This window comes from Globicephala melas, chromosome 5, assembly GCF_963455315.2.
Source record: "Globicephala melas chromosome 5, mGloMel1.2, whole genome shotgun sequence".
NCBI lineage: Eukaryota > Metazoa > Chordata > Mammalia > Artiodactyla > Delphinidae > Globicephala > Globicephala melas.
In genome coordinates, this window is record NC_083318.1 from 29,719,179 (window position 1) to 29,743,951 (window position 24,773).

The 24,773-nt window shown below is 38.8% G+C and overlaps 1 protein-coding gene across 4 annotated transcripts in view; it reads left to right on the plus strand.

Annotated features, from left to right (window-relative positions):
- Positions 1–24,773, plus strand: part of ELOVL6 (ELOVL fatty acid elongase 6) — a 134,368-nt gene that overhangs the window by 73,236 nt on the left and 36,359 nt on the right. For all 4 annotated transcript variants that reach the window (XM_030864065.3, XM_030864063.2, XM_060299099.2 and 1 more), the window contains one exon: positions 6,707–6,838. In XM_030864065.3, coding sequence (XP_030719925.1) covers positions 6,707–6,838 — 132 coding nt within the window. The remainder of the gene's footprint in view (positions 1–6,706; positions 6,839–24,773) is intronic.

The window sequence follows — 24,773 nt, forward strand, 5'->3', positions numbered from 1 at the left end:
ATTATTAGTGGTAACAAATTACTGGCCACCTACCTTACAACCTATGGCAACCTTGAGCTAAGATGCAGTCCTAACTCTGCTGCAGTTTTCAGAACTCCACACCCTGTGACTTTCCCCTACACTTCCAAGCTTGCCTTCCCCACTCCAAAGCATCTGCCTGATCTGATACACTCCTGGCTTAGCTCAGGCCTAACACCACTGCTTCTTCCCAGCCAAGATCACTTGCCGCTGTCCAGCCATCCAAAGCCTAAAGGGTCCACATCAAAGCACCAACACACATATTTTTCCTGTCTTTCTAACCAGATTAGTAGAGGCAGAATTTTCTCCTTCATAGGGATTTTTTTTTCCCATTCAATGGCATACTAAGCACACTGCAAATGAAAAACATCATTAAATTTTGGATGGATGGATGGATGGATGTCAGCATTTTTCATCAACAACTGAAAGTATCTAGGGAAACAAAGGTAATTAATTGGTATCTGGCCAATTTAAGTATTAGAGAGATGGCATTTTTTATGGAGCTGTGTGTGTGTATATGTGTGTGTTTTTTTACACATTTTGAAAGTATTTTCTCCCCAAAGATCTTATTTCCAGTTGTAAAAAGAAAGTCAACAAGAAAACAGAATTTATCAAGATATTTTTTAAGTGGCAAGGGGAAAAAAAGATATGTTGACAGGAAACATACAAGCAACATTCTACAACCGGTCTGTCCTAAGAGGAGTGTACTTTCCTAGAAAGGATATGTAGCCATGTCATTAAATCCATTGTATTAATGTGACTACTTTGATTGTGACCTACTTTGGCAATAGAAAGACTGAATTACAAAAGAGTGGTTTTCTCACCTTAAACAAAGAGAATCTGTGATCTTTAAATTAGCATCTAGGGGAAAGCAGGATGAGAAGCAGAGGCGTTTGCAACTCAAAGAAGCTCAGAAATCACACATCATTTGCTGGGTCAAACATAACAGATTAGAATAACACCCTTTTCTTTAGTCATGGCTTGTCTTGCAATTATAAAGTCACCATTCATTTGTATTAATTATGGACATATTCCACTATTCACAAAACTATTCTTTGTCAGAATTTCTGGGCACAGAGTTAATTCCCAGTTATAATTTACTTATGAATAAAAACTGCTGAAAATTTTCCACTATTTTTAATATAGAAAAATGCCTCTATGAACTCTTGGTGGAATTCTCAAGAAAGTGACACAGTCCAGCCCTGGCTAGAGCTCCAGGAGCACAACTTCGGGATCCCTCGCCAGAAAACCTTCCTTTATATCCTTATCAAATTTTAACCACCATACACATCTACTGAGTATCTTGTTGGCAAAAAGCAGTGTATTTCCTTCAGTCTCTGGGTCTTGTTGACCTCAAACAAATAGATGACCAGATATTTCTCCAGCAAAGATGGGTTTATTGGGGATCAGCAGAGAATTGCAGTTTGGGGTCTACAACCATGGCAAGCCACGTGCAAGTCACCACAGAGGAAGGAAAGGAGAAAGGCTCTTATAGAGGGGAAAGGGAAGTGGGGAGGGCAGTAGTAAACAGAGTCCATGGCTTTTCATTGGCTGAGTTGTTGCCATGAGAGAAGAGGAGTCTTCTTCCTGTTGGGCTCTGCTGTGGTCGGGGGCAGGAGAGCGCCCCCTTCTGGTCTCCTGACGCTATTTAATTGAGGTTTCTGTTCATTGGTTTTTACAGTCTGCAATTCATATGTGTCCTATAACTACTTTCAGAACCTTGAATTATTTTCTGACTTGAATCAGCAACGGAACTAAAGGAGAAACCTTAAAAGAGATGTGGCCTTACTGAGTAACATACTTTCTCAGCTTCACTCTTCACACATAGAAAGGTGGAAACTTTCTATGTACCAGGTAGATCAGCCAAAATAGATGCTTTTAGGTCTCCTTTTCTTTTCTTTCCTTTTCTCCCTCACAGCTTAATTTTCCCTTTCACAACTCCTTGTGTCTCACACATACACAGTAGCTGTAAAAACAAGGTCACTGACATAAAGGAGCTCAGGTCATCTCCCCAAGGTGCTCATTAGCAATTATCCTATGTGAAATGCTACCCACATGAAAGTTTTGCCATTCTCAGATAAACTTGTCTGAGTTCCAAAGGAGTGCAGGTCACCTGGCAGAGATCTTGATGTGAGCATTAAGGGACTCTAGTTACTAGGTACTGGTTTCAGTGGAATCCCAGGAGTTGGGGGAAAAAAAAAACATTTGAATATATACATACCCTTTAAGAAGTGTTGTGAGGCAGAACAATAAATACAAATCATAAGCAGCTACTCAGAATAGGTCAGAATAGAAAAAGCATCTAGGAATGTTTTGGAACAAAGTACCATGATAAAGAAATCCAGCTCTTTAAGGATAAAGGATAAACCATTGTTTTGATTAATTGTGGATTAATTATTATTCACATTCACTAATTATTTCATTATTCTCATTGATGACAGAAGTAAAAGGGAAAAAAGGGTAAATACAAGCATGACAAGCTCAAAGCATATCAGTATTTCATTTGCATGATCCTTATTTGGTTGGTTACTTCGTAATTACAGCTACAGAATCACCTCCTGAAAAGTATTAAGTACCTACAGTTAAAGGTTGTGCTATATGATTGTGCATTTAAGACTTCGTAAACAAGAGCCCATAGCATCTAGAAATTGCTAATTATCTGATAATAGAACAATGTAGTGTTACCATTATACCCAGCTATGGAGGCCTGTCACAATATGAAGTATGATTGGATTACTGTTGAAGCTTTAGGGAAGTCATCTACCACATTAAATAGTAAGTGGGCCAGCGGCAAGTCATTATTCATTTGACTATAACTGAACCTTTACCAAAGAGATACCAGAATGGAAAGATAGTTTAAATCGCCCATTTGCCTAAAGAAAAATTTTCTTCTAAGTAAAATGGAAAAAGCATAACATTCATCTATAAATGATAAATTTTGGTTACTCCATTGAAGAGGTAAGAGTTAATGCTTCCTTAGATAACTCCCTCTTTTAGAAGAAGCCTAAGCTTAGTTCTAAATTAACCCAAAGCATTATTTACCTTTTTTTATTTTTTGTGCATTTACTTACTTTTAATACAATTTTAAAAGGTTACACTCCATTTACAGTTATTACAAAACACTGGCTATATTCCCCGTGTTGTAGAATACAACCGTGTAGCCTATCTTATACCTAATAGTTTGTTCCTTCTGCTCTCTCACATCTTCATTGCCCCTCCCCTTCCTCTCCCCACTGGTAACCACTAGTTTGTTCTCTATATCTGTGATTCTGCTTCTTTTCTGTTATATTCATTACTTTGTTGTATTTTTTAGATTCCATATATAAGTGATACCATACAGTATTAGTCTTTCTTATATGACTCCTTTCACTTAGCATACTGCCTTCCAAGTCCATCTACTGTTGCCAAAGCATTATTTAAATTTCACCATAGTGGAAGATTTATATAAGATACGATAAGTCACTTATTTTTATTATAGCACTTATAATTAAACAAGTATCAGTTCCTATTATTGACTGCCTGTGACCCAGATGTAACCTAGACAATTGATTTATGTTTACCTACCTGCTTGATCACGGCCATTACGATTTTTGGTAGTTTTGACCAATATGCAATATGTGGCCACGTGACCCTGAGCAACCAATGTCATCAGCACCCGTCCCGCATTTCCTCTTCTGTAGAACAAGGAAATTTGTCCCTCGCAATTCTCAAATTCTGCATGTTTATGTTGATTGACTTGTTTGTCCTAGCTGTGTGGAATTGAAGATTCTTAAAGAGATCTTTAGAAAACATGCAAACAAGAATGGTCCTCGCCAGGAAGCTAGTAGTCCATTAGGGCTAATTCTCATTCTAGAACTGAAGAAATTTGAGGAAGAAATACAGAGAGAAGATTTTTATTCTTTTGCTGGTTCTTCAAGGCACATTATTTTTCCCTTAGGCTAGAATGATGGGATCATATGGACAGTCACTTAACTTAGTTCATAACTGTAAGTAATGTAATTAATCTAACTATAACCAAACTTGGAATTAGATTGACTCATTTTAAGAAAGAACGATAAATAATTGTAAGGAAGAGTTTTCAGTGGTATATATAGTGAATTTGTTATGCAGGAGGTGAGGAGGGTTGTGATCAAAGTGTTCCACGCCCAGAAAATATGACAGTTGAACCAAACCTGTAGAGATTTCTCTTCATCTTTTCACAGTTAAACATTGTGCCGCAAAGTTGCACAATAACCTTGCAAGTCAGAAGGAGGGTTTAAGGAATTCTTATAACTTAGCAGACACACCCTTCTTTCCTCCAAAAGTTTACCACAGGCGAGCAGGGAGATCTGAGGCTGCTTAACCTCTAAGCCAGGTTCCTAAGCTATAACATGGAGATAATGTTTTACCTACATTAAGGATGATTAGGAGGATTAAATAACAAAGGTTTTTAGCACTATCTCTACCCACAGGAATCACTCCCTAAATCATGATACCATGATTATTGTCACTTATCATTACCTTTATAATTTAGAAAAGAATATATACTTTTCCATATTACTATTATCTACATTAACTTCTTAAATTTTGTTTTTCTTGAGTGAGTCCTTGCTTATATGCATGTAAATGCAGTGATTCTGACATTTAAAGTAATGCCATACACTTGCAAACTTCAAAGAAGTAAAGCAATAAATATAGTTATGGCCAAAAATACTCTCTTCTTGAAATGTTCAATAGTTACAGTTTCCATAAAATCGTCTCATTTCCACTTCTCTTTGAAATATAGAAATAGTCTCTTTCTTTCTGGAGGAAGAAAATGGATGGTATGTTTCTTTCTGAATATTTTATTCTTTAGTTATTAAGACATTACTGGGAAAGCACAACTGTTCATTTACTCAGTTAGTGTTCACTGAGCCCCCATGTGCCTAGGTGCATAGATATTTTCCCCATTAGAAAATTTGATATGACAAGATCGTGATCATTCAACAGGTGTTTATTAAGCACTTACTGTGTGCCAGGTCTTGTGTTTCCAAGAGTTTGCGACACTCAGTGGAAGTGATTTATTTGACACTATTTACCAGTTGATTTCGGGAATCACTGCTTTATTTGGTGGGGTTCACCAGGTAGGTCACTTGCACTCACTGGAGGAGGAGTGATGCTTCTGTAAATAATAAGATCGCTCATGAGTCAGCAATACACGGTAGTGGTTAGGGGAAAAAATATGAAGCCTTTTACAAGTAATGCTCTTCAGTTAATGCATTTTGCTTTTTGTATTATATCTTGTATCTTATTTTTCAGCCCTTTCCATTTTAACCTGAGTGAGGAATACCCATTTTAAAAGAAACATTGCTTTATCATATCAGAAGATATACTCAGATGTTTCAGTTATTTACACAGCCTCTGTTACTTTCTGTTGAATCAAAGTCTACAAAAGCTTTGTGTTGTTTGTTCTTTATGGCATTATCAATACTATTGTTCACTTCTCCTTGGTACAATAATAAACCAGCAGGACATGCAGATTTTATTTAGTTAGACCTTCCTGACTGAAACTCCCACCTAAATCTGACTAACAAAAAGAGAAAAGGACTCATGGGCCCCTGTGTTCCATTATCTTTTTTGTTAGTCTTGTGTTGTCTCTCCATTCTTAATATTGCTTGAGTTCTGTGTGTTTCCCAGAGTATTTTAACGCAAATCCAAGACATATAATTTCACCCATAAATATTAACTGATAAGAGCTTTTAAGACTATGACTGATAACTTTCTGATTTTATTAAAGATTTTTTTTAAACAATTGGTTTGTTCAAATATGGATCCAAAGAAGTTCTGCCTGTTACCTTTGATTGTTATGTCTCTCAAGTCACTTTTAATCTAGAACAGTCCCAGATTTTGATTTCTTACCACTGACATTTTGAAGAAATCAGCTGTCCTACAGAATGTCCAAAGTTTGGCTTTATCCCCTATCTTTCCTATAAGCAGGTAGTAAAATCAGATATTTGATGAGATTCAAGCTCAAGGTTTTAGGCCACTGTACTGTAGGTGGTTCTGTGTTCTTCCTATTGCATTGTATGAAGTCTGACAGGCCTATTATTGATGATAATACTGAAATTTAATACCTGCCTCCCTTGGTGGAGAAGATGTCAGGAATCCATCTTGGGGGGGCTTTAAGTCATGTAGCTTAATTGTAGTGTTTCAAATCATCAAGTATTTCTCCAAAATCATTTTTTAGTATCATTAGCCTTTTAGGAAGATGACATTTTAAAAGACCTTCTTGTCCTAGGACACAACTCTGTCACCTAATATTTTATTTGCAATAAAAATAATTCCTTTTTTAAAATTCATCTATCTAAATGGTCCAACAAACTCTGAAAAATAATTCTCTCAGTGAAAAGGTTTCTTTTTTACCTCAGTGCTATGTTGTTGAAATGTTTATAGTTATAGAGCCCAAAAAGAAAATCTATCCTGATATGGGTTGGTTAATCCAGATGACCTAATTTGTCAGGAGAGGATTCAACAGCCGCCATGTTGCCAAATGGATAAACATTCTCTCTTCAGTGAAGGGGGCACATTCCCAAGAATGTTTTTGGTGCTTAGCAAGAGGAGAGTGGTATAAAAGTTGATGAACAATGAATAAATATAGAATTCTAATGGATAAAAGTAATTGCTTAAAGATCTTTATTTCATAAGATTTTGGTTTTCTGTTTGTTCATAGGAAGAAATCTTTCCTGTTTTCTGCTCTGTATGCTGCCTTTATCTTCGGTGGTCGGCACCTAATGAACAAACGGGCGAAGTTTGAACTGAGGAAGCCATTAGTGCTCTGGTCTCTGACCCTTGCAGTCTTCAGGTAGGTTTCTTTGTTTTTTTTCATTTTCCAAATAAAATCCATCCATTTCATCAGACTCCGCTGAAAGAAGCAACAATCGAACATTTTATCATACATCTCATATTTTTGATTATTAAGGGTGTAAAATAAACCCATGTCCAGAGGGAAAGCCTTCATTGCAACCAAACTTACCACATTGTACTCAGGCTCTAATTTTGAGAGCTCTCAGGCCATCTCCTTTCTTGTCCAAACTGTTCATGCAGTAATTCAGTTTATGTCCTAGGACTAGAAGCAGAGCATCAACTCCATTATTTTTGTCATATAAGTATAGATGAAGGGCTAAATGGAAAGCCACAGCAGTAAACTGTGGAAGTGTATGGTAGAGTAGGGTTCCAATGTGGTGGGCATGCTGCTACTGACTAGTACTTAATCAAAAATGGCTTTCAGGCATGTGACCAGACACCGGACACCTGTCTGTGTTAGTATCACTAGACCAGAGAATGTTTTTGTTCCGCATCCCCCAAAGTATCCTCCACCCTCACTGCCTGAACTGCCTCGCAGGCACAGGCTTATGCAGCCAAGTCTTACTTTGCACTGGCTAGAACTCATCATAGAGGCTGTCAGAACCAGGCCTGGTCTCTCCAGGGACATCTGCCAGCCAACATCCAGACCCACACCTGGAAGCCTGAAGGAACATTCGTAGTTTTGTAATATTTGGCAATCATAAGACGAATTAGCACACAGCTGGTGTCCAAACAGGTGCCAGAATTTACCTTCAGTGCTAACAAAGGCACCTGTTCTATTTGTGTTTTGCTTGTCAAAACCAGCAAGTTGATAACTAGGCTTGGGGTGTAGGGGGGCAGGTATGGATAGATATGCTACAGAATAAAAACCTATTCATTTTAATATTTAGGAGCATTTCTACTTTTTTCATATTACATATTAACTGTTCTACTGCTAAGGACAAATAGATGGTATCATCAAAAGCCTCTCATTAGTCACTTGAGGCTTATTAAAGATGATCGGGCAGGAGGAGGATTTTTGCAAACTGATGATCTGTACGTCTCCATTAGGTTGGCTCCCTGCAACTGAAATACTCCTTTGCTTGCTACCACCGCATGCACTCTTTATTTCGGTGCGTTTTGTAGGGTGCAACATTTGAGGTACTTGTGATTTGACTCTGTCACTAAAGACTCCTTCCATTTCAATATGTATCAGGTTGGAATTCTCTAATACAAAGCAGCATTTTCATTTTTATTTACATTGAAGGTTCACAGTATGCCTCACCTGAAGTATTTTGATATTTGAGGAAAAAATTGTTAATGATGCCTTTCAACATTTTACAGATCTTTCAACATCCCTTGAGTCTTTATCTTTTGTTTTTGTTTTTTGCGGTACGCGGGCCTCTCACTGCTGTGGCCTCTCCCGTGGCGGAGCACAGGCTCCGGACGCGCAGGCTCAGCGGCCATGGCTCACCGGCCCAGCCGCTCCGCGGCATGTGCGATCTTCCCGGACCGGGGCACGAACCCGTGTCCGCTGCATCGGCAGGCGGACTCTCAACCACTGCACCACCAGGGAAGCCCTGTTTTTGTTTTTTGTTTAACCTTAACATATATAAGCAGAGAAGGGAGTTCAAGGACCCCCATGCACCTGTTACCCTGCTTAAACAGTTATCAACAGTGTTAATCTTATTTCATCTATATCCCTACCAACCTCTCCCTTGTCCCCAAATTATTTGGAAGTAATACAGACTCAAATATTTCTGAATGAAATGATACCATTTCTAAAAGTAGTCATTAAAAAATCGATCACAGTATCATTACCTCGTCTAAATTAGTAATAATTCTTTATTATTGAGTGTTCCAGTTTCTCCAGTTGTCTCATGAATGGTTCTTTTTTATTACAATTTATTTTTAAGAATCCTGACCTAACTGACATACACACTACTATATATAAAATAGATAACTAATAAGGACCTAAAAAATACAAACAATCCTGGTCCAGATGGGTTCACACATTTCCATTGGTTGATTTCCTTAAACTAAGAGGTTTCTTCCTTCCTCTCCAAGCCCCTCCTCCCACTCATAAGCCATCCTTTGGAGAATCCAAATCATTTTCCTTTTAGAGTTTCCCCCAGGCTGGATGTTACTGATCATATTCTTCTGTCCCCTGTATTCTTCGTTAGTTGTTAGTTAGATCTAGAAATTTTATTATATTTAGGTTTAATGTTTGACAGAACTTTTTACAAGAAGTTAGTGTAGCAAAGGCAGGATAAATGCTTGATTCTTTGGTCATATTTAGCAGTTTCAAAAAAATTTTGATTACTTAGCATGTGAATAATGGGTTTTTTTAAGTATCGTTAAGAGCTCATAGATTTATCCTTTTTTACATGTCAGTGATTTTGAGATGAATTTGGATTTGGTGTATTGTAGTCCATTGCCATTATTCTTTTAGATGCTAAGTTATCCCATGTTTGGCCAGTGGGAGTTTCTTCAGATTGGCTCCTGAATCCTTGTCCGTGTACTGAGTAGTGCTCATAGCTCGATTCTGTGTATGTGTGTGCGTGTTTGTGTGTGTATGGGGGCGGGGGGCAGGGATGACAAGCTGTTGCAGGCCAAGCGTGTTGCCTATTCCTTGTCCAGAACCGGAACCAGTCATTTCTCAAAGGATCCCAAGTTCCCTTGGGAAAGGGAGATAGTATTTAGAAATGACTCTCTAAGTACTAGGGGTGGTTTTCCCTAAGGTAGTTCTTATTTCCTCTCAGAGGGCCTAGAAATAGAAAATTATTTATTTTTTGAAAGAAATGTATCCAGAGTTAGTACTGATACTTCCAATTCATATTTATGCCTAGAGAGTTTTTACTTAATTACCTCATTTCTCCTTCCTCCTATGCCAAAATCCAAGTTCCCAATGTCAGCCAGTAGTTACTCATTTACTTACCCCACAATGCATGTGCAATAGTTGTTAACACTACCAAGTCTTTTTTAGATTGACAGGTTCTAATTGCATCTTCCATTTCCTTAATTCTATGTGTTACTTTACTTTCTTCAGAGCCATGTTTTGTATAAAATTTTAAAAGCTGGAACTACACGGAGGCGTCCAAGCATGGACTGTCTAGGGTCTTGTAAAAATTTATCATAATATTCTAATCAGTTATTTGGAAAACATTATTATGGAATTCTCTGGTTGTATCAGTTGAACATGGTTCCATGTTAGGAAGAGTATATTGAGGTTTCTCTGTGCTTAAAGAATTCTGGTCAGCAGTGTATTGAATGAAAAAGGCTACATACAGAATGATTTTTTATGTAATGTTTATGTAAATTTTACTCCTAGACATGAAACATGCTGTTCATTAATACATTTAAGTATTTGTAAAGTATCTAAAAAGATACCGGAAGAAAATATACTCGATTCTTACGTCTATGGAAAGGCAGAGGAGACAGGCTTTTATTGATTGCCTACTATTTCCTGGAAAATAAAGCAGAAAAACTTTCAGTGCTTGTAGAGCTTGGCTCTAGTGGACTGGTAGTTTGGAAGCAGAGAGGATTTAAATTTTTTTTGCTATGTGTTATCTTCCTTTTCAAAACAAATGAAGCAAACATACTGTTGACAACCCGATTCTAGATATTGGCTGTTGATTATTCTTTGTGCTTTTCTGCATTCAAAACATTTTCTAAAATATACACACATGCATATACAATCTCATACACAGCCTAGAGAATCTCAAGTGATATTTGCTCTTTATTTTAGAATCCAAATAGCTTTTGAATGAAATTGACATAAAGCATCAAAAATAAGCTCTTCTCACAAACAGATGTTTTGATGGGTATTAATAAAAATCCTCCTATCTTGGTCATATAAGATAACCTCATTATTACAAGAATATGTTTTTGTAGAAAATTTTGAATGGCTCTTAACTATAATTCACAAATTTTTAAATCCACCTGTAAACGGTGTCTAATATAGAAGTATACAAAGTCCTTACACAAGAGACAGTCCTGCATCAGATGGTATGCAATTCAGTAGGACGTTAAGGACCAAACATCTACTCCACTGCCCACTCCTTACTACTAATAGGATGTGATATCATGGATTTGGAAAAAGAAGGAAAGGGAAAGAGAACCAAACTTTTCTGTTAGAGGAATTAGAAATGAGGGGGTGGAGGGCAAAGAACAGTAAGATTTTTCTGAAAAGTGTTTTTATATATTTTACTGCTTAGAACTAATGTCTTTTCCCCAGCTTTTCAAGCTTGCCTATTAGCTCTTTATAGTAACTAGAGACCCAACTGTGATGTATTTCCGGATACTCCAAACTGTGTTTACTCATGAACTAAGACAACTGGGTGGAAATTAAATCAGTTATGTAGGCTCCCTAAGCAAAAAGAAAAACCCTCTCTTCTTTACTGCTCTGCTTCAGAAAGAAGTGGGGTTTTTTGTATAATTTGGCGAACATTACCTGTAGAATGTTTTCTTTCTCTTTACCTTTGGGTGTTGACTGAATATGATAGCAGACTTCATACAGGCTGAATACAATATAATTTATTGAAAGCTGTCATAAGTTTTGAAGGAGTAGATAGGATATGATCAAGTGAGGTTTTCCCTAGGCCCGCCATGGGTTTATTTCACTGGAGAATGATTTCTCTGGGGTTTTCTTGACAATTTCTTCCCATTACCCGCAAACCCTGCTTCGCCTTTTAGATCTAAGCCATCAGCTTCTGGTGTCAATTAGTCTTTATGGATATGACTGGGTGGGGCACAGCAGCCTACTTCCACCCAACCCAAGGATAAGCATTTCCTTATTTGATGAGATAATTCCAGGTGGCGTTTGTTGGCGCTGCACGTTTGAATATTTCCTTAGGGTAAATTCTGAGAAGATTTCTGGTAACTTGAATTAGTAAGTCCTTTAGATGAGACTGTTGCTTATGGCAAACAGCATCAAACCCTTCAAGGTGCCAGCCATCCATTCTTCCCAGACGCTGCCTAGTCTTTAAATCCTGTTGCTATGACATCTCACCTGGGTTACTTCAGTCGATTTGTAAAGGACTTTCTGTGTATTGATTTAATAACTTCAAACCCTTCTAGATTGGGTGCAGATGCGTGCGTGCTTCTGATTCAAGCAGCCTTTACCAGGTATCTGTCTGGCAGTGTTTTCCACTCATTGGCAGCACAAGGAGCCTTCTTCTAGGTCTCTGACCCAGAGCAGGTCAAAGCAGGTTGTCTAGTCAGTGCACATTAGTGTTAATTACTTTGTGCTGCTTGTGTATAGAGGCCAATGTCACACCTGCTTCAAATATGTTTATTCCTGTTTCCTGGTGATTCACTCTGGCCTCAATTGTTTTATGCTTTATTTGCTCAAAGCCAGATAGCCTCACTTTACAGTTTGACTTTTTGCCTTGTTATTAACGAGAAATTTTCCCTGTTGAAACTCATTTTTATTTCCTGGCCATATTTTTATTTTGTCATTGAATTTCATCTTTGGCTTAAGTATACGATATATTCAAGACGAATAGAAAATTACTCTTCTTCTTTATTTAGTAAGATTTTCATGAACAAAGAGCTTATATATAGCATAGGACACATTCAGAAAAGTATATTTAACAGGGCAGAGCAGCAGGTGAATGGCATTTAATCAAATCTATTCGTGGTTTTATACACACACCCATCAATATTTAATATTAGAAGCATTATTGGCAAGTGCCTTATTTTGAAAGAAACAGATATATAATAAAACCAACTGAAACTGTTCAGATGAGAAAAATATGACACTCTAAAAACCCATTTTGAAGGAGTTAAGTACATCATTGACCTGTAAAATGATGAAACATTGAAAATTTCAGAACTTAATTTATACTCGAGCACCTTGTATCTAGTATTTTGCTATATGGTTGCCAGAAGTGGTCCTTAATCCACAGAGAACATTACAGATAATGATTACAGTGATATTAATGATATAAAGGAAATGGATACATAAATTATAAATGTCATAGGAGAAAAGCTGCTATTTTATCAATGACAGGTTATAAATTTCACATTTTAAGATGTAGCATCAAAAGGGCAAAAGTAACAAAGCAAAAGATACTTCTAGAAAGCATATGCTTAGAAGTAGAAAAGCAAAAACTGATGAATAATCATGGGAATGTGATACCACGTATGAAAAGTTTAATAACCCATAGCGTAAAAACAATGTTTAAAAAGTTCAGGCTAGTGATTATATGTTTCTGGAGGCAGGGAGAGCGATGGGATCAAAGAGGGTCCAAAGGAGGCTTCCACTAATTTTGTATGACTTTGTCATTACAAAAAAGTTAAATAAGAAAAAGATAACTGTGTTTGATTCAAGTGTGGATAGCAACTAAAAGAAAGCTAGCAATTGTAGTCATTTTATAAGATTCTGGCAAAATGTAGGTGTATGTTAAACAAAGTAAGTTTATATCAAAACACAAACTCTGTACCCTATTGGTCCAAACACACACCCCAATAATGGCAGATTTATAGTTGGAATTAAGAATGTTTTTTGTTTTCTGTTTTCTGACAGTGACCCTGAGTTCATTGTGTATGTGTAGCTGGAAGGATAATTTGGGAACCTTTCTTTTGGCCATTTATTGTGACACTAGTTGAATCACTTGACTCATTTTGAAAAACCAAGAGCAATTATGTAAAGAAATGGCAACTCTCCATCCTTTAAAGTGAGATAGAACCTATAAACTAGAATCCGTACTTCCTGGTGTGCTCTGGGTAACCATAGTTTTATGCCTAGTGTCTTGGTGTAATTATTAACAGCTCCCCTTTCACTCTAGAAAATGGCCCACTTTGAATGGTAAATGATATGGTTAATCTGTTTATAACCCACTGAAGAATTGTGTTGGCTTCATAAAACAGAAAAAGGGAAAATTCTAACCATCATTTGCCCAATTACCCCTAACAAATCTTTATTTTTAGTATTGACCTCTTCTCTGAAATTTGCTCTTCTGTTTATGATATTTCCAAACGTGTGACATATCATCACTTGAATTTAAAATATTCAAACCAGATGCCTTTTTGATAACCCTTTAAAATTTCTCAAAGTTTGTCACTATTTTCCTAGTGAACATCTTTAAGTCATTCAAAATACTATAAAAATAACTCTTTCAACTGGTCACCAAGTTGTAAAATTCTTCTTGAATATCTCGAGTAGCTGTCTCATCTCCATTTCCACACCAGACACTCCAGTCGTGGCCTCCATCACTTCACATCTTAAGTATTACAAACCACCAATTCCTGTTTCCCAAATGTTTTCTCCATCCAAGCTACTCACATACCGTATCATTTCTGTGTTTAAACCTTAATTGAAATGCCCTTTTCTTTAGGTTGAAACTTCAACCTGCCCATAAAAAAATTACAGTCTTTCCTTGACGGACCTTTCACCATTGCCCTATGCAAACGTTCCATTCAAGATGACGTATGTCTCTGATCATTGACCCCCAAACAAACATACTTTGCCCATGCTCATTTCTTGTCTTTGAACCTATTATCCCTCCTCTTTCTCCATTCTTCCTCCATTTTTTTTTCTTTAAGTCTTATTCATCTTAATTTAGGATGTCTTCTCTATAAAGGCTTCTCTGATCATTTCAGCCCATATCTCAGCTTCTACCGACCTTGTTGTTCATCATCATTTAACCAGGCTGTATGCTGCCTTACCTATGTACTCCCTGGGAGGCCATGTGAGTTCCCTGGAGCCAGAATTGTGTCTGGCTGTTCCTGGAACACCTTGGCACACACACAGTTTCTGAATTAATGAATAAAAATCTCACACTTGGCCACTTCTCCAGTCACGTGTAATCGACATTTTTATTCATTCCACTTGTTCGCCCTTTATATTTCTTGTATCAATTGCCGCAGACATGCCCCAGTCCAGTCTTCCTTTAGTATCAGGGGGCTTCACCTGTAGAAGTAGAAATGTGCTTCAAGAAATCTGGGATTGACGTCATACAGTTGGAGGAGCCTTCCAGAGGCCTGCAGGGCGCTACACAGTGGGGCCTTTGTTACTCTCTGACCTCTCCTCCTCTCCCCTCTCCTCCTCTCTCAGGCCAGAGTGGCAGCTGTGCTGTTCCTCAAACATGCTAGCAGAGCTGCTGCCTCAGGGCTCTCCCACTTGCCGCCCCATCTGCCCAGAACATTCCTTGCCCAATATTCTAACGCCTTGTCCATCGCCTCCTTCAGACCTTTGCTCAAATTTCGCCTTCCCCTCCCTGTCTAAAATGACAATATCCCCCACCTTCTCTCCTCCTTTTCCTTGCCTGATTTAGTTTTCTCCTTGACGCGTATCACCTTCCGGCCCACTATATATATTGCTGATCGTATTCATTCTCTCTCCCCTCCTACTCGACTTTGAGTTCCATGAGGGCAGGGATTTTTGTCTGATTTTTTGCTGTGTCTCTAGTGTCCAAGCAGGTGTTGAATAAATTGTTAGCTTTTCAAAATAAAAACGGGAAGAGAGGAGGTTTGTAAACAATTGTTAGTAAGTTTCCTTGCCTTTTTTGGAAAGTCTTTTCTCCCAAGGGGGAAATAGGATATTTTTTCTGCTTTTCCCTTGAATCCAGGAACAATGTGGATTTTCAGGTATTTCCAGGAAGATAATGTTTAGATTAACTAAATTCATGGTATTTTGCTTTTTTAAAAAAATATATTTTTTAATGTCCATTATGAGGGAGAATTCGGAGCTACTGGCAGAGGAGTTTAGCAAGGAAAGCCAGGAGAACAAGCATCACCCTGCTTTGCAGGTGGTACTTTGCCCTCTAGCAGGCTGACCCCTCCTTCCTTACCTGGGGATGGCACAGACCTGCAGGTCTCTCTACTGCTCCAGATTTGCCTTCCAAATTAAGAAAAAAATCCACTCCTAGTATAATGATCTAGTCCAAATAGGAGAAAAGTGTACAGGTTGTTGTTAATGTAGTAAGTTTTTAGAGGACCCAGACTGTCCCCAGTGTGATACCTGAAGGGAGCTGCATGTTAATACAAGTCCAGGCAGCAGTGGCCTCTCCTATTCCCAGAACTACCGTCCACTTGACAACCTTTGCTTCTTTACAGTTGGAAATACTATCCAGTAGTCATAGTTTTAGTAAATAATTTTTTCTACTTATAAGAGTGAGAGTTCTCTGTTTGTAAAACTGAAAACCACGGAAAAGCACAAACGCAAAACCTTTCATCTCACTACCCACAGATATTTGCTATTAATATTTTGGTGCATGCCCTTTCAATAATTTGATGTTAAGCTTGAGATTCCTTTATCATAATTTTAATTCTCTGTAATCCATTAATATATTTGAGTTTGGACAAAAATAGGACTTCAGTAATATGTTTGTAGTTCAGGTGCTATAACAACTTAAAACAGTGACACACAAGGCATTTTAAATCATTTTACCGAAAGGAATTAGTATTTAAATAGCTGGAATAACATAGCTTTCCTGAAACTTGTGTGAGAAATAACATGAGCGTTCTCGAAGAGATGTCACAGTAATTTAGGATGTAAGTATAATAACTTCTGAAGCATTTGCTAAGGATTATTTTGAGTTAAGGCTGAGTTAAGGATCACTTTGCTTATAAACTTTTGGTGTTACCTCACAAATCCTTAAAGGATTCTTCTTGTTTAGCAGAGTTTACAAAAAAATATAAGATTTTGAACAAAAAATTGAATCCTTAAAAGAATCTTTAGACCTAACTTTTAATAAAATTGCCTGATTGCGTAATCTGGAATGCATCAGATGATGTGACATCCCATCCATTATTAAGATGAAGTAACCGCAGTAACCACAATTGTAGATTGGCTGAAAAAACCGAAATGAATAACATGGAAAAGTACCAGAAGTTTATTCTGGAGAGGCCTGTTTGCAAGCACAGAATTAACTGAAATACGGAGAGATTAAACTTCCTTCCTCTCGTGGTCCACATGTCCTCAAGGCATGGGGGTGAGTTAAGGACTATAGGAAATACATGAGATTAGGGTTCAGTAAAGAAACATCGGTAACTCACCCTAGGGTTTAACCACAGCTGTTAGAGCAATGGAAATATGAAACAGCTATTGCAGGCCCCTTCCAACCTCAGTCTTGAAAGTATCGGCAGTCCTTTCACGAGAGCTATCAATTTTTATTCTCTGTATTTCAACCAATAAGTCCAAATAGTAACTGCTCGTCTATTTTTGATGATGCTGTGAAGCTGACAGGCTGCCCACATCCCACTTGATTTTGTATGTGAAAGAGGGGGCCCAGTTTTCTCCCTGGTAACCAGCAATTCTTCTAGCCCGTGCCACCAATAGATGGATTACTTTAATCCATCGCTGGTTCTTCTCGGAACTCGTTCCCTACCATTTGTTTCCAAAACTCTGTGAGTGCAAATTGGTGGGGACTATTGGAACCCTTCTTCTCATCACTTAAGACTGAATTGTCACGTATGGTAGAGGCTGCGGTACCAAGTAACCCTCACTGTATTCATTGCTATCCACTATTTTCTTTACAGTTTTCGGAATCCTGGGGTTTAGAAACAAATCTGTATGATTCAAATGATTGATCTGGGGCATAATATTTCATCGCTCTCACACTGCATTTTCCTAACAGCATAATATAGCGATGGTTTTCTTTTATTCTTTTCATTTCATTACTGATGGTAACATGGTGGACAGAAAGGTGGCTTTTTATATATATTTTTGTTCTGAGAAGCAGATGAGCAGGGTGATTAAAGTAGCCAGGAGAGATTGTCATTGATTCTAGGTATTTGTGTTAACCCAAGCTGGAGCAGAAATCTTCAATACAGCTTATAGAATTGCCTATCATTTGAAGAAATTATGAATCATTAGCTATTCAGAGTTCTATTATGCAGGAGGCAGGGATTTGGGTTCTCTGAAAGGGTTTAGCTTTAAGCTGGAGTTTATACTAGCTTGGTGCCAAAAAAAATCAAAAGGTCCAGGACAAGGCCACAGAGATCAAGAAAGAAGAGCTGAGGAAGAAAAATTGAATTTCTGCCTTTAAAAAGAACATGATTAAAACTCTAGAATTTTTCCAATTTTGAACAGACAGCCTGGCCCAGGAGGTTACATCTTAACTTCTCAAGACGTTCTTGCCACCTCTTACATTTTTGCTGAGACCAAACACATCTTTTGTCACACCTACCAGTGAGGGAATCACACTTGAGCGTTCTCTAAGCTGCTGATTGACACCGCTGAGATGTAAAGATATGAAATTTCCTGCACTCTTTAAGAACTTACCCCTAAATACATAGTGGAAAACTAGGTTAAAGTTCAAATTCATTAAAAGTAAAGGCAAAGGCACATTTTCCTGCCTTGCGTATTTCTTAAGTTGATAATATCTGTTTTCTTCCATCTTTGCCTGACCTGGAAATATTTTATTAACCTTTTCTCTGCCGTCCCTTTAGAATACATTCTATAATTCTTCACATTTATACACACAAGCTAAGACTACAAATGGAATTGGATCAGAAGATAGTTCTAAAGAAGGTAAGTCAGGGAATTCCCTGGCAGTCCAATGGTTAGGACTCTGTGCTTCCACTGCAGGGGGCCCGGGTTCAATCCCTGGTCGGGGAACTAAGATCCCACAAGCCACACAGCACGGCCAAAAACAAAAGAAGGAAAGTCAGATTTTCTTTGGCGTTTTCAGAAGGCTGAGTCCTGTGGCCCCGTGCGGGAGAGGCCTCCTCTTCTCCTGCGTCTCCAGCTCCAGCACAAAATGATTCACAATTATGTCTCAAGTATACATGTGGATATGGATGGTGACTGGAAGGATGGTACATGCTACAAGCAATGTGTGGTACCCTTATGTGCAGAATGTCACTGGTGATGGGCACAAGCTGCATCTTTTTCAGAGTTCTGGCAAGCAGGAGTATCAATGGAGGGCACTTCGCTTCTACTTCTGTTCCTACTGTACAAACGTTCCGACGTAGATAAATGACCAATGATAAATCTTGCTGCTCAAAAAGAACCCACAGCGAAAACGTCCCCCTGCTCCAAACACAGTCTAACCCACCCCCACCCCGAAACACACAAGATTCAGCAATGTTATCTGGAATTAAGGAAAAAAGCTTTAAGAGAATTTTGGTCTTTGCTCTTATAATGCTAACACCAATGACGGATATTGTTCACTGGATGTTCGTTAGGTACCTGGCACTGTGCTAAACTCATATATTGTCTTACCTAACTTTCACAGCTGCCTTGAGGTATGTGCTTTCTCATTTTACAAATGAGGAAACCAAGATTCTGAAAGATTTAAGTAATTTGCCCACTTTTAACTCTAGACAATAAACCTAAAGCCTGTTGTATTTTACAAAGAAAATCACTGCAACATAGGAGCCTATTGCCCTCTGGGTACCTAAGTTACGGCTCTCTTCCTCTTCGTCATCATGCTCATCATCATGGCTGTGCTCGTCATGCAGCCCAAGGCCCTTCAGGTAGAAACACTGAATTTGTAACACTTATGACTTGCTGTCTTGATGCCATGATATCATATCAGAACGATGAGCAGCTTTGACAAGAAGAACGGTTGGCCCAGCTGTTGAAAAGTTCTCGTTTGGCAAGAATCTCGTAATCCACAATGTTAGCAGCTAATGTCCTGACCTTCTGCCTGCATCTCAGAAAAGGCATGAGATCTATTAGGAGTGAATTTCAATTATTGAGAAATGCAGAAAGGCAATGATGTGAGACTGCCAGTGGAAATGGATACCAGGTGTGTAGGCAGCCTTCTATAGTCATAGTCAGCCAAATGCATGTTTTCATACTCCACTGTGTCCATACTTCTTCATGCGGAGAAGACTGAACTTCTATTTCTTCATGAGGAGAAGACTGAACTTCTATTTCTTCATGAGGAGAAGACTGAACTATTAATTTTGTCTTTTATAAACATTTTATCCCAATGAAATTTATGGTTATCACTTGGGTTATTCTTTTTTTTCCCTTTCTAGCCGATGTTACTTTGATATATTTATATCAAATATATATAAACACATATATATTTATTATATATATTAATTATATATTAATATTTATTATATATTTTATATATTTGATATAAATATATCAAAGTACATCGGCTAGAAAGGGAAAAAATTGAATAATCCAAATTAAAAAGACCTTAATTTTTTAGAGGACAAAGAAATCTGTTGTGCAAGTTCTGGCTAAGTTCAACTGTAAAACACCAGTATACTCAAGTAAGTCCTTGTGCTTTCACTTGCTCTTGCTGCGCCCAGCATTTGGATAGAAAGTAATATTTGTTCTCATTTTGCCTCCCATAAAATATACAAGCCATTAACACCCTGCTGTTGGCTTTGGTGAAAACAAACTCTGACCTTAGTTCCACTGAACACTTTGACTAGGAATCACTCAAGGGTTTGGAAGCTTCTGTACCACTGCCTCTTGTTTTCTTGAAACTTCTAGGCAAAACCGTGTGAGACGTTCTATAAATCCTAAATAGACTTATAATTTAAAGCACTCTTCAAAAATCAATAAAACCATGTATTTTTAATCTTTATGCAAAAAGGAAAGGCAGAACCAAAGTGACTAATTTTTAAGGACAGGATGAGCAATCTTTTGACAAAATGAAGCTAGTAGAAACCATTTTGATTAGAAGTATTTTGTACAAAAAACCGACCAGAAAATAGGACCTGCTTTAAAAACTTAACTCCTCCTTTATCCCACCGTAAGTTTTAAATTATTGTTTCTTAATGCAGTCTAAGTAGCTACACAAACAAGGTAAGGGCAAGTCTCTGCTGTGACATTAATGACAGGTGCACTAAGAAACTCATTCAAGTATTTTTGCAGAATGAGGAGGAGTGTCAGAGACAGCTGGGCTTGCAAACCTTCCGGAAGTCTTTTATTGTTTCCTGTATTGGATCAAGTCCAAAAGTGAGAATAATTACCCTCTAGAACTGCCAAGTCTTCAGGCTGTTCAGATAACCCTGGTCTTGTAGTAGGAAATAAATGTGAGCCAAGGTACAAGAATAGTGACTGGATTTTATAAAAAAAATATTTCTAAGGGAGCAGTTTTCTCAGAAGTGGTCCTTTTCCTTTGACTAATAGAATGCATAGTAGAGAACCATCCAGTCAAAACCGCAGACAATAAAGAAGAGAGGAAATCAGACTCATTATCCACTCCTAGGCTGCCTTAGTAATCCAAGAGCTGAGGATTTCAACCAGGTTTCCTTGGGACTTTTATTTAGGTAATTCATGAAAGCCTTTGCTGGGGAGGGGAACAGGAAGTTTGAATGGGAAATTTTTATTGTTCTGAAAACTCTTTATTTACCAAAATTTTTTAAGATTACCCTGATTTGAAGTGAACAGGTCCCCTCTGTTTAGAATAGAGAAGAAATGATAGGTTTTGCTCTAAATTTCCAAACCTAATGACCAGATCAGATGATATATGCTGGGTGCTTTATCTACGCTATCTTATGCTCACAACAGAAAATACTATCCTAGTGAGGTCACATTTTTTCAGATGGGATGAGTTCTTCAGTATGCTCAAATATTTCAGAACTTTCATAATTCAAAAGCCTTTTCCCATAGAAATAATTTTAAACACAGCAAATAAATACATACCTAATAGTAACTTTTCTTCATATCTAACTTTTATTCCTTCATTTGAATGTTCTTGGTTTCTGACACGTTTCTCTGTTCTATCACTAGCCCCACCCCCTTAATGAATACTTGGATAACCTTGTTATAATTTATCAGCAATGATTGTTGAAGTAACAGCCTGGGAGTCACCAAAATCACCCTTAAGTCTTCTTAAGATGAAGTAGGTGAGGCACCTGAACAACAAAGTGGTTCAGAAGGTAATGACCAAAGCTGTGGGTATTCCTGTTCCCCACTGATGTGGTGCAGCATGGGCAGCATTGTAAAGGTAGTTTTAATCAGTCGCGCCACCAGCTTTGAAATTGTGTGATTCTTTTCTTTTTAGCTGCACTGGGTCTTTGTTGCTGCGCGCAGGCTTTCTAGTTGTGGGGAGCAGGGGCTACTCTTAGTTGCGGTGCACTGGCTTCTCATTGTGGTGGCTTCTCTTGTTGCGGAGCACGGGTTCTAGGTGCACAGGCTTCAGTGGTTGCAGCACGTGGGCTCTAGAGCTCATGGGCTCAGTAGTCGCGGCACGCGGGCTCTAGGGCGCGTGGGCTTCACTAGTTGTGGCACACGGGCTTAGTTGCTCTGCGGCATGTGGGATATTCCCAGACCAGGGATTGAACCCGTGTCCCCTGCATTGGCAGGCGGATTCTTAATCACTGCGTCACCAGGGAAGTCCCAAATTGTGTGATTCTTGAGTATATTTTAGATGTAGGGAATTCATATTCCTTCAGATTTTACATACATCTTGATTAATATCGTATATACATCGATATTTCACAGTGTCGTGATCCAAATCCATATAAAATGCAACTGTGTCCCTATTTTGCAAAAGAAGGAACCGATGCTTAGAGTGATGAAGAAATTTACCCGTGAACGTACAGCTTACAGGTGAATCACGTTATAGATTTACTTATAGGATCACTTTTAGTTGGTCTGACTCAAAAGCCCATGCTCTTTGCTCAATGCCATGCTGCTCACATAACTGGGAAAATCAGAAATAGAGGTCCTAATTCCAGAAAGACTCTATGAGTGGCTTACATAAGAGGGGAATATGATTTTATAAGCCAGGGAAGGAGGAGAAACTACTGAGTTTCTCAAACTGTAACCACATGCATCAAAACATCTGGAATGTCTATTAAAAATTCCCGTTTCTGGGTCTTCCCCCAAAGCTATTAAATTGGAGCCCCTGGTGGTGGAGCTTAGAAATATGCATTTTTATCGACCTCCATGGTTTACTATCGTTAAAATTTCTGTGTAATTTCAGGGCTCTTATATGCCCCTGACACGTTACCCGTCCCCCCACCGCCCGGGTCCAGGGACATCCCTACCCACACACACGCACACACATTGGCAATAGAACAGCTAAAGACTTTCAGATGTATAGTAGCTGAGAAGTCCAGTGCATGGTGAGCTGCTTTGCAGGGGTATCAGACTGTGACTTGCCAACCACGGCATACTTGACCCTTACTCCTGCATTTCTTATTGTGCCTCTGACCTTTTTACAGACATTTCCTCCAGCACCATGGACCAGTCTCTTGCTTGCACCTGAGATAACAGCAGTGCTCTGGTAACCTTTCACTCAGGGCGTTATAATCTCAATCAGCTTCCTGATGAATCAGCTCTCTGGTCGACCTAAAGCCATCTTGGCAGAGCCAGGGGAGGCAAAGCCAGCCCTACAGCCGTGTCTCAGACCTCTGCTATGACTTCCTACGAGGGCAATGTCTCCATGATTCTGCCTTCTCCACCCCACCTCCCTCCACTCAACACGCACATATGATTTGCCAAATCTCGAGTTCCTGTTTCATTATAGGTTTGCGTTTTCTCTCTTGACTGTCCCATCCTCCCTCAGAATCAACATTGTCTGAACCAGTTTTATGGAAAATGTTCATAGCTGGTCCTTTAACTCAATAATTCCACCACTGAGAATTTATCCCAAGGAAATAACGCAAAACAAGGAGAGGCTTCATGTATAATGATGTTTAGGGCAGCTTTTTTTGTTTGTTTGTTTTTTTGCGGTACGCGGACATCTCACTGTTGTGGCCTCTCCCGTGGCGGAGCACAGGCTCCGGACGCGCAGGCTCCGCGGCCATGGCTCACGGGCCCAGCCACTCCGCGGCATGTGGGATCTCCCCAGACCGGGGCACGAACCCGTGTCCCCTGCATCGGCAGGCGGACTCTCAACCACTGCGCCACCAGGGAAGCCCAGGGCAGCATTATTGACACTTAAAGGTAATTAGAAGCAATGTAGAGAGAAATGTGAAAAGAAGGGAGTGCAAGCATCTGGTGGAATAGTGATGCAGATATTAACTAGGGGGTTCAGGAAGACTAGGTAGCAACCTGGGAAAATGGCTGATGATAAGTAAGAAATGTACCTAGGTAGGCTGCTCTACTTAGGTACTGTCAGCTCAACCATGAATGGAAAATGAGCAAAAATGGAAGGTAATACAAATTATGATCATTGTGTTGTGTTGATAGGGTCATGACTAGCCTTTTCCCCTCTATTTCCTAAAGTGTATATGCTGTAATTAAACTATGGGGGTGTTTTGATTTTTTTTTTAATAAAGCTCATCAAAGTTTGCAGTCAAGATGGCCTGATTACCTCCTATTCCCAAAGCTCAGTACAGGGAGTAACCTTTGCTCTCACCCTCATCTGCTCAGGTGGCGTCTCTAACGGACCTCAGAGCAGTCTCCTCACACTACCTCTGCCACGGTGCTCAGCTGCACACCTCTGCTCTGACCTCCGAAAGTTGAAGCGTCCTAGGGCTCAGTTAGGTGCTCCCTTCTCCCCTCTATTTCAGTTCTCTCCCTAAGTGAACTCATCTCATTCAGCACATGCTTAAATAGCAGATGACTCTCCAATGAAATGTCCAGCCCTGATCTCTTCCCTAAACTACAAACTTTCCTTCATCTGAAAGCTATTTCATCTTCACTTGGATATGCATATGATATGCCTCTCATATCTACTATATCTAAACAGAGCTCTGGATTTCCTCTCTACCCACTCCCCAATACGACTTCATTAATTAATTAACATGCAAATAAATTAATAATTAAGCCGATTCCTCTCTACCTCAGTACCTGGCATCATTTTCCACCCTTGTTCATCGGGTCAAAAATCTTAGCTGTCTTCCTTGGTATCTGGCACCACGCATGGTGTTTCAGGATGTCCTGTCAGGTATACAGATTTGTCTACTTCTTTCTGTTCATGTGTGCTGTGACCACATAGCAGCCAGCATCGTCTTTCATTTGGAAATGAGAGATATAATATCCGTTTAAATGTTCTCCCTGGTGGATTTCTTATATAGTGATAAATCATTATCTTTTAATATGGTTAATAATTATACATTAGTCTTAATTATATTAACTA